The 11,270-nt window shown below is 41.7% G+C and overlaps 1 protein-coding gene across 2 annotated transcripts; it reads right to left on the bottom strand.

Moving 5' to 3' along the window:
- Positions 1-739: 739 nt before the first annotated feature.
- On the bottom strand, positions 740-8,287 carry LOC108942443 (cysteine and glycine-rich protein 2-like). 2 transcript variants are annotated; one of them, XM_018765837.2, is made up of 6 exons: positions 8,201-8,287; positions 4,194-4,312; positions 3,539-3,707; positions 2,283-2,412; positions 1,569-1,665; positions 740-1,037 (listed from the first exon to the last, which is right to left on the bottom strand). In XM_018765837.2, exons 2-6 carry the CDS (start codon positions 4,303-4,305, stop codon positions 961-963), a joined length of 585 nt encoding a protein of 194 aa, XP_018621353.1. In that variant the 5' UTR covers positions 4,306-4,312; positions 8,201-8,287; the 3' UTR covers positions 740-960. The 2 variants fall into 2 exon arrangements, with proteins under 2 accessions (XP_018621353.1, XP_018621354.1); XM_018765838.2 differs by having other exon boundaries at positions 1,569-1,662; positions 8,201-8,281.
- Positions 8,288-11,270: the final 2,983 nt, after the last annotated feature.

The following is an 11,270-nucleotide window of genomic DNA, read 5'->3' as shown; positions in this document are numbered from 1 at the left end:
TCCCTTGAGTTTTAGCATAGCACCTGCAGCTGATGTCAACGGTTTTAGCCCCAGTGTCTCACCTAATTTAATTGAAAAGCACGTTTCACAGTGCCTCAACTCATAGATGGTCATGTTTTGAATGTTAGTGTTGAAGGCTCAACCTTTGAGAAGTAAAAAATACATTGACAATATAAATGTGTTTTTTTGTTCTAAAAGGGTTCCCCAAAGTGTGCGTTTTGAGATGACTACATCAGCAGCAGCAGGACTTCCAACGGTAACATTGCTTTTCCAATAATGCGTGGGTGGCTTCTGCCTTCCTGTCTGCTCAGCCCTACTAGGAGAAAGGTCACTGCTGTCACACATATTAACTGCTGTCTTCTAGGAGCTCAATTGTGTGAAATGACACGTGTCCAAAAGAACGTTCGAGTCTGGTCAGTGTAAACCCCAGTGTTTTCCCAGGGATCTGCATTGGATGCTTGTCCTCCGTTTCTCCCAATGTGTATCTTTTTAATAAAAGTTGACACCTGTTACTCTCTTTGCTGAAACATTTCTAAACATTTTTTGTTTTTAATGTCCAACATTGCCATGCTTTGATTTATCAAAGTGAACTTGTTCTGTGATATTAATTCAGTGTCCCAGCACATCTCATGATTTATAGTGTAGCACAAGGATGACTGTATAAAGGCACAGGACTCCTATTACTTCTACATTTACGGTCATTACTTCTGTACAAAAGTCAAATGATAAGAGACATTAGTGAGGGGAAAATTAAATGAGGCCCCGAGTTTATTACTCTTCACAGTACCAGTGACTCGTTGTTGATTAATTTCCAGTTCAGCAAATCAGTCAAGTATCTTTAGAAGAAGCTCACTTAACTGTAAAATATTCCAATCAAAAGCAAATTCTTTAATGGGATGTACAGCAGCAAAATGCACAAGCCATTAGTCAGGGCCTTGGTAGCAACGTTAGCCAGCTTTTTCACCGGGCGTGGATGAGGGCTCCTGCACCCTGACCATAGCCAAACCCCTTTGGTCCAAAGTTCTTTGCGTAGCAAGCTGAAAAAAGGCAATAATGCATTGCGACACCAAGAAGTCATTCTAAGTCATTTCTCAGCAGTAACCAAACATTTTAAGGTAATATTGACTTGTGTTTTCAAAAAAAAAGGACAATCAGTGTTGTGCATACAGCAAAGTGGAAGTGCTATTATAACCTGGAACAATTTTTCCTTGGCCAGAGCATTATTTATTTTAGGTCTTTATACCAGAACCATATCCAGAATGTACAGTTGTCAGTGGCAAGTCACCCCTTCATGAAGTGACCCATTTTTACACTACAGCATCTCTTAAAATGCAAATATATAACCAATATAGAGGTGAGCCCAAAATTCTGTGGACATCTGGTCTCTGTCAAAGCAGGGTATTATTCAGGGTGTTTTAGAACACATCCTTCCTAAAGGGGGTGCTTGAACAATATTTTGTAGTTTGTATAAAACTTTTTTTAGCTGATGCACCCGCAAAAGGCATGTGATGCTACCTGTGCTGGGGTCAGTTCTGCTCACCAGTTAGGAGGGGCTGCAGGAATCTCACCTTTGCAGTAAATCTCCCCATCCTTCTCCGTCTGGGTGGTGGACTCCAGGCTCTTCCCGCACTTGGCACAACGGAAGCAGTTCTTATGCCACGGCTTCTTACGACATGGACGGGTGACCGAGAAAAAGATTTAAAAGAAACTTTTAGGCTTAGGAAAAGGGCTACTCTTAATTATTAATGAATGCAGAAATGACAAATGTATTATTTATACTGATATAAAGATTTCTTTTAAACATTTACTGGTTATATAGGGTAAAGGCAAGCAACCTATTTCGCCGCTACAAAACTTGAACTAAATGAAGATAAAGAAAATGTAACAAAAAAAGAGATGCATAAACTCTGAAATGTTCTCATCTTCAACAGCACATAACCTGGATGCTCATAACACAAGCAACAAGTGTACATCCTTTTTTTTTTTTTTTTTGGTGAACCATCACTAATGAGCACAGAGAGGTGAACACAGTGAGTTGTCCTGGGCAGTGGTTATACAGGCTGTTGTAGCCAAGGATGTGAAGATCTGACATGCATTTACATCTGCACCAACTTTTCTGGAAACGACAGCCTACTTTACAAAATGACTTGCCTGCAAAAATGCCATTTCCATCAAACTCCACCACATTTGCACCAAACACACGAAACAGATCCAGGAATCCTCCCTTTCATGATGGAAACATATTAATGTGAATATAACTTGAGAGCACTGAAGCCTCTTACCTTTCCTGCTCCCATTATCTTCTCTGCAGCATAAACGGAATCCCCACATCGGGAGCACTTCTCCGAACCACCAAATTTCTGAGCAAGCTTGGAGGCATTGGGATTTCTTGTGGGCCAGTGGCTCAGGGTTCTTGGGTAGCAAAGAGTAGAGAAAGGGAAAGGGTGAAAAGGGGGGCCGAGAGGGGTCAGGTTAGCCCATTAAGCTCCTCCTGCGCCAGCGCGTTGGCCTCCCCGCTGCCCCGCCAGTGCCGAGGCCTCGAGACAGGTCCAACAAAGCGGTCATCTGCCTGCTCGACCATCAATGGTCTGTATTGTGCAATGCATCACAGAGCCGAGGGTCATCAGCAAAGCATGAGAGTCAGTATTACATAACAGGCGCTTTCATAACAACTGTCACCTGATGCCAGAGCACATGAATGTTTGCTCCCCAAGCACAGGACGGATCTGGTCGCACAGAACTTCTTCACATGTACCCACCCCTCACGTAACAGGATTAACGTGTTTATGAAGTTATCCCGTCATGTACATTCCCATTGTCAGGAGATCAAATCAGCATCATTTCTTATGGAAGATGATAACTGGTTACCGAACAAAAAGATGTGGTGTAATGTTTTACTTTGTACTTTTTCCCACTTTTCGTGTTCTTGTTAACCTTTTAAATTTGGTTTTGATTAACAGCAGCAACAGCACAGGGTCACATCAACACAGAGACAGAAACAGCACACACAGAAATGGCGAAAACATCCACATTTTAACCTTTTCAACAGACATTTGGATCATTTGGCTCATAGACATATTTGCACTTTCATTTATTCGTTTAGCTGACATATAAAGATCACTGCCTATGTCTTTTAGTATGTGCAAAGCACATGGACATTGTTCAATGACCGACACCATGAGGAAAAAAATATTTTGGGTATGAGACAAATATAGTGTGTTTCTGTACCAAAGCACCTGATACTGATACATTGTACAAAATAAAATACCGACTCTGGTGGTAAATTACTACAGCTAAGAAAGGCCACCATACATAATAAAATGCCTGTCAACAGTTTCATAAGACATTGTCGTGGTTTTTCCATTGTACAAGGGATGAGCATACTTATAAGCTTGTCTAATATCACACATGTGAAAGGAAGAACTATAATCACGTTGAAGGATTCTGGTGAAGAACAGAAAACGTGTTGTTTTTTTCTTCGAACGCAGAGCTGGACACGGAATCACTCTGCATGCTGAGTGCCCTGGGAAATACTCACTGCTGTGGTTTGATGCCAAGCCTCTCTCCTCGATCCATGTTGAGGATCCCCGCCCCCTGGCCGTAGCCGTAGCCTTTGGGCCCGTACTTCTTCCCATAGCAAGACTTGCAGTAGATCTCTTTGTTGTGGACAGCTACTGTGGTGCTGTCCAGGCCCTTCCTGCAGACCACTGCGACCACAAACACAGCAAACTACGGCATCTTCACAAACTCTTCACAGAAAATGGCAGTGCTGCGAGTCACATGGGTATATGCAGGGTGCACAACTCGGGATGCGTTTTAAAATGCTGTGCTTAAAGGAGAGCTGAGCCAATACTGTGGGTCTTCCATTAGCAGATCACCAATAGGGTCTTGTTCAGAAAAAAGAAGCATACGTACGTATATAAACGCTCGAAAATAGCGGACGTGACAATGAGGGTCATGTCTGTAGTACAAGGGGACACCAAAGTGCGTAGTTCATCAAACATCGCGCTTTAAATTACGTTCAAAACTTTTATGCAGCTGAAGCTGCTGATGGTCTCTTCTGCTTCTGTGGTTGTACAGGCCCATACTATGGTTAAAATGTTCTTCAAAGCAGGGTAGTTGGGTTCAAGTGGGACATCTCCCAAATGACAGAAGCAGCGCCCCCCCCAGGTGAACAGCAGGACCAAACTCACTGCAGAGGAAGCAGCTCTTGTGGAAGCTCTCCCCGTCGCACTGCACCTCCTCGGCATGGTACACGGGCCCATGGCACGCCCCACACCTGTTCCCCCCTCCCCAGTTGGGCATAGCGCCACTGGAGGAGGGAAGAGAGGGAAGCAGAGGTGTCAAGCACTGCAGAGAGGATGATGAGGTAAAACCCACCTGCTTGCTGAGCGCAACTCTTGTCAGTCACGCCTCCACTTTATTAACAGGTAACTCTCTGGTACTGGTTCCACACAGCCCCAAACTGCAGAGGGCCAGGTGCCATAAGCATGAACCGAAATGAAACCCTTCATATTCCACTTGCATCAGTGCAACACTTCGATTAAATATAGTAGTAGAGATGATGAAGTTCATTCTCCTTTATAGCCTGTCCGTCACAAGACACCCCAAGCGGGACTCGAACCCCAGACCCACTGCACCACTGTGCCCCCCTACCTGCTTTTCAAATTATTTTGCTTCTGTCAAAAAACGAGGTGAACTTTAGCCCTATCCCTTCAGTTTTCAACTGTTCACCAATTTTGTCCCATTCTGATGTGAGGATACCGCCTCTCAAAACACAAGTACTCAAACATACTAGGAAGTACTGAGCTACACTTGTACTTGATCACAAAAAGTGTGTCGCAGTGTTCATGTTCAATGTTTCTTACACGGTCCATTGAGCCCTGGGGTGCAGCAGAGTGTGTTTATATTGTATATAAGATGTGTTCTGACTTGAATAATAGGATTTCTCTGACAAGCCAGTTTAAGCTTATTAAGGGATTTTTCTCAGAATGGACATTAAAACAGCCTGAGGTATTAAAGATGGCGTTAAAGATGTAAAGAATGAGGAGTTCGTATTTCAGGAGATAATCCACTCTCTGCATACTCCAAAATGATAGGGGCAACAAGGTGGGATGCTGAACAAGGGGGCATATCCCCCCAACGTTCCAGAAAATCTCATTTTCTAAACCTGGTCGGTGTAGCTCTAGTGAACAACACCAATGAGTGTCCATCACACCTCAGTGCATCCTCTGAAAGCCTGTGAGATAATATTTAAACACAGTGGAGTATGAAGTTATGTGGGCTTTGGGGTGGTGTTGACACAGCGCATCAAGACAAACGTAGCATTTAATTGTTCACCGTGAAACCTTGTGGAACATAACAGTGCACATAATTCAGGCCCACAGCTGAGTGGAAACATTTCCAGCAACGCCGCTATGTCACTCAGTAACATTCCTTTCATAGGTTTAGGGATAGGTGATAGGGTTACGGTTAGATACGGTTAGGGGTTGGCAGGATCCAAAGGGTTAGGGTTAGATAGGATTAAGGGTAGGTAGGGTTACGGTAAGGGTTCAAGGTTAGGGGTAGGTAGGTTTAGGAGTTAGGGGTTGGTAGGGTTAGGGGTTAAGGGTACGTAAGATTAGGGGTTAGGGATCGTTACTGTTAGGGGTAGGTAAGACTTTGATGGCGCTGTGCTTTCGGTCCGCTTTGTTTCAGGACCCCAAGTTGCAGCAACGCCGTAGTTCCTATCTTCTCCATTTCCTTCCAAAAGCTTTGATAAGGGGGTCTTCACAGTTAAAAGGTGGCCTTCTTGGTCTTCTTTCCACCTTCCTCAGTTTTTTCCACCAGTTAGTGACCTAGACTGTCCATCTCTTGTCTCCCATTCCGAAAACATTTCTGCAGCATCTGATTCCTGCATTTCTCATGTGCTCCATTCTGTTCATGTTACAAACTCTTCTTTCTGCTGTTCTCTGGGAACTGATGAGCCCTTCCTCCACATTCATGGTTCTGTTCCATGTTTCACAGCTGTTTGTTACAATAGGGAGGAGGTTTCACATCACCTCTTTTCCTTCGACCAGTTTCTTTAATAATATTCATTGTAATAAGGCGACCAAGATATCAGAGTCATCCATTTCGCAGTGTTGTTATAGTTTAGGCACATAGTCCTTTTATGGTTAATTTCTCATTCATTTGTTTATTAGTCTATTGTCATTCCAATCATTTCATACCAGTGACGTCACTAGAGGGTGCGGACCGCATCAAGTAACACCATCAGAGGGGGTTAAACCGAAATGACTGTCAATAAAATCTGTGTGCAGTGTTTCAGCAGAAATGTATCATTATTTTAGAAAAATATCCCTGTAGTTAGTTATAACAGAAACATTTTCCGTTATAAAGCCCAGCTTACATGTATCAATATTCCCACAAGGGTAGAACTCTGTGCTCATTTAATTTTTGAACCTTCTAATGCGCTCCTCTCAGAGCTCTCATTATTACCCAATTACAGTGACGTTTCGAATCACGTGGTTTCGTCTCCGCGCGCTACAAACACGCGCTCTGGTTTCCGTTGCTGTTTGTATCGCTGATTTTGTCAATTTCCCGGTCTTTAAAATACAATATGGCAATTTGTATCTGTGAACCTATATCAATAACGTTAAAGTAAACATAATTTTGATGTAGCTTTCAAACGTTTTTACTTCAAATTCTATTTGTTTTATCACTGAATTTTCACCATGAAAAACTGTAAATACATTAGTCTAGCTGTGCGTGTAATTTAAATTAAACTTTAAAGCCTTTAAAGTTTAAGGCTTTAAAGTTTAACTTACCCTTTAATAAAGGTTCAATTTATATTTTACTAGTTGTTTATGTCACTACTATTGCCATTACATTCAGTGATATACAGGATTTACGATTTACGAGTAATATTAGACTAATTAGTACAAAAAATATTACTAAGGATTCTGTATGGTACGGGAGGAGGTCCGGGGGGGGGGGTTACCAACCCTGGTGAGGCCACTGTTTCAGGCGAGTCTTTATTTCTTTGTTTCTATAAATCTAACATCTTTTTAACTAGAATACTAGGGCTACGTTGTCAGCAATAAGCACCGTGTACCAGTGTCACCATCTATCTATGTAAAATACCTGTATAATATTGTCACGTCTGTGTGACATAAGATGCCTAAGAAAACAAAACAGTGTAGAAAAGCACCAAGCAGCAGTAGGGCTCGGTAGATAATATCGCGCCGAAATGACCCCTATTTCACACTTTAACTTTTGCATCAAAATTACACAGGTTTCCCGTTCTCGTTCCGATGCAGTGGAATGACTCCTCCTCATGTCCCTCAGAGCTGCTGAATCCCTCTGAATCTTCAAGAAGGCTCTCAAAACTCACCTCTTTCGGAAATCGGTTCTTTTTTCCCCCGTATTCTGTCCGCAAACGCGGCTTCGCGCGCGGACACTCGACTCGCGTGAGGCGCGCGCGCGCGAAGCCTTGGTTGGTTTCGGACCGTGAAACGCGACATTACCCTGTTCGCTGTCTGAGGTAAAACCTTAAGCGCTATTTACTGCAGATTACTCTAAGTGAAGACTATACTTCTATTACTAGCACTTCAAACTAGTGTACTAACACACTAATTCACTGAGAAAGTCACGAAAAGCGCCGGCGCTGGTTGTCAGATACCGACCGAGAGACTAATCAACAGACGCTAAGTCTTGCAACAACACACGTGCAGTAATCGACAAGGTATATCATGAAAATAAACCATAATGATTAATAAAGGACAACCGACAGTTTTGAATACAAAGCAAGTGAAGTGTTGCCGCTCTTTGAAAAGTCAGAAGTCAGTCAGTGGACGTGAAAAACAGTTCACCGCGGCTACAAAATTAATATAATAATTGTAGTACGAGAGTGCTCCGTCTCAGAAATAATAGCAGGACATTTTTGCAGAATAACACGATACAAAAAATTATATAAGCTGTTGTTGAGGGAACAGCTCCGACTGGAAACGATAATAATGACGCACACATGATTATTAAGTTTGGGTTTTACCAGCGATGACCGATGTTCAGTCCGAGTAAAAAAAAAGTGTGTTTCGGTGAACTCAGTCGTACACGGAAAACTAAAAAAAAGTCATAGGTTTCACTCATTGTCCTGTCCTTGTTCTCGATTTTGGTGAAATGATTTAAATTTTAATATAATATAATAAAACGAAGTGCTTACGTCTTGCGCAGCGGTGTGCAGAAGGTGCGCTTCTCAGTGCGGAGGGATTTGGACTGTGGAGGGGGAGCTTCGGCCTGGAGATGTTCCACACACACACACACACACACACACACACACACAGAGAGTTGTGTTTCTCGCTGGCGTTCCGTCGCTCTGGAGATGTACTGTCCCTGCTTCATACAGCAGTGTGACTGTCCAGTGCTGTATTTCAGTTACCTTTCTCATTTACCACAGTGGACCTTTGACGAGTATCAGTGAGGTCCTGAGGGCTCAAGTGACTAACTTTCTCCTAAGTGAGAAATATTCAAGCCATAATTCACCTGTAATGAGTTTAGACAGCACTATGTGACCACTTCTGTCCAAGCTTCTTTGCCCTTGTGCTGCATTTACCAGTACCTGCATGTACTTGAATTGTCTTCGTATAATAATGATTGTCTCCTTGTTGCTGTAACCCAGTTCTATTAATAAATAATTTTTTAGAAAATATTTGTAATGCATCCTACAGGACTATCGATGAGCAGCGATATGGTCCTGAGGCAAATATGAGCCCCCTACCCAGCAAGGAGTGGAAAATGGTGTCGAGCATCATCTTTCACTGCAGCCTCATCAACGTGGACGATGAATGGCGTCTGTACTGCTCTTGGTAAGAAACACGTGAAGTTACACTGCTGGATCAGACTGCCACCGGACAGAAAAAATGATTCCTTCAGGTCTACGAGAAGGTGTCCCGAAAGGTTCATGCTAGTAGCAGTTGAGCTGCAATAAGCAGTTTGTGTTTGGGAAGACACGAGCAACATGTTTTTTAAGATTTCCCCAAAAATTCTTGTTTTATGGACATTCAGTAGTGTGGCAGTTGTGGTTAAAGCCATCACTTTGTACTCTTTTGCCCTGGTAAAAACTCACAGATTAATAATATTATTACATTTACATTTACATTTATTCATTTAGCAGACGCTTTTGTCCAAAGTGATGTACATCTCAGCAAAAGTACAATTTATGCACTACATTAAGAGAAAGAGACGTAGCTGCAGACATGTGACTCAAGTAAACCTACTTTGTAACCTACCACTTGCTGCACCGAGGTTCATCGTTCAAGTAGGTACATAAAACACAGGATAGACAAATCCTGATACCCTTCTACCATTTTTTTTATAATATTAAGATACACAAGCAAGCAAATACAGTGCTGGAGTAGTGTCTGATTAAAGGCTTTATCCGGTGATGCTCATGAAGTTACGGTGCATGAACATTTACACTGTACGTGAGCTGGAGAGATTTTGGGTGAAATGGGTCCGGAAAAGGTGAGTTTTCAGACCCTTCTTGAATGTAGACAGAGTTTCTGCAGTTCTGAGTGAACCTAGTAAAATCCTGTGGTAATTTTTTTGATATGACCTCTCTTTTTCTGTTAGTTAAGAGTGTTCCCAAGTGGTTGCTGCTTCCAAACATCATTTGAAACAGTTGTGCCAGTCACCTTTAACAATGTTACTGTGAATGACCAGTCTTTGTCTTTTGGAGGGTGAATTTGCAAGATATGCAAACCCATGGCTTTGCCCAGGTATTCATTTTAAATTTTTTTACAAGGCACCTTAATCATGATGCTGAAGTGCTTTAGATTTATATTTATTCATTTAGCTGACACTTTTCTCCAAAGCCACTTACAGTGTTGGTCTGCCTATGATTATTTACCCATTTATACAGCTGGGAAATGTTACTGGAGCAATTTAGGGTAAGTACCTTGCTTAAGGGTACTTACTACAGCCAGAGGTGGGGATCGAACCTGTGACCTTTGGATCCAAAAGCAGATGCTCTAACCGCTATGCTACCAGCTGTAAAGTTATACTTTACTGTGGTTAATGCAATAGTAGGAAAAGTATCTATGAAAAACTGGTTTCACAAGATAGACATTGGTTTGAAGATTGAACTTGCCCATGGGAAGTGAAATCTACAGAGCAGACCTTCACACTTCTCATGATATGAGAAGTGTGAAGCAATTTCAAACTGAAACCAAAGTACATTGAAAATACATTTTTTTATATGTAAACATTTTTAAACAATCTCAAAATTCTCATAGCATATTAATCTGAAAGATGCCAATATAATCCATACAGAAGAGAACAATGTGTGTTCATTTTCGGTACATTTTAATGATTTTCAAATTAAGAGAAAAAAATTTTCTTGCATATAGAAATGTTTCTTTACCTTGATAGGACTCTCATTTGTTCCAGTTTAATGTTACATTTTAATGAAGTTTACAGCTCACATAAATCAACCGGTGGGAAACTGGCTTTGAATTCACTGGAATTAAAATCTTTCTCTTAGTTATTGGTTTTATGCACATCACAGGATCAAAACAGTAAGCAGATAAACAGTACACAGAGAAAAAGCAAATATGTCCACATACATACAGCAAGAACTCGGGATCAGATTACAATTTATGACAGTTAAGATAATGCAGCACTTGGGAGTTATGCACATCAGATGTCAGTTTTTAAAATGTAAACACTCCTGTCATCCACATGTTTATAGAGGGAACTTCAGATGCAGACCACAACATTAAAATACATTCGCAAAATAGATAAGAGTTGATAGTCTATGAACCATAACATCATCAAGAAAGGAGTTTGGGTTGTGATTTAACAAGAGAATAGTTGGGGAGAAATCAAATTTTTTGCTAGAGGTTTCTAGTATTGTTATGTGTACCCTGGTCCAGTGAGCTCATCACATTCGTAGAATAGACGTGTCAAAGTAAGTGCCTGGAGAGGATTTGCATTTAAAACACAGTTGAGATGTCTCTGGGAACATCCTGTGAAGGCACACTGCAGTGAGATAGATTGTGAATGAACTTTAAATTTTGTTCCTGGATGCTGAGGGAGGTGCAGGCAGGAAAGACTTTAGCACATATACAGTGGATGACCGTTGGTGGTCGCTAAATGACACATCAAGGTCCTGTTCCCAAGTCTTCCTCATCAAAATTGCTAGTAGCAGCATTTGATAAAATGTTATATAATGCAGGAATCATGACCCTGGAGTTTGGTGTAGTAAACTGTTTCTTAGTGTTCAGTTCTGTCTG

The sequence above is a fragment of the Scleropages formosus genome, chromosome 5 (assembly GCF_900964775.1).
Source record: "Scleropages formosus chromosome 5, fSclFor1.1, whole genome shotgun sequence".
NCBI lineage: Eukaryota > Metazoa > Chordata > Actinopteri > Osteoglossiformes > Osteoglossidae > Scleropages > Scleropages formosus.
Note: the sequence above shows the minus strand (reverse complement) of the source record. Positions and strands in the feature narration are given on the sequence as shown.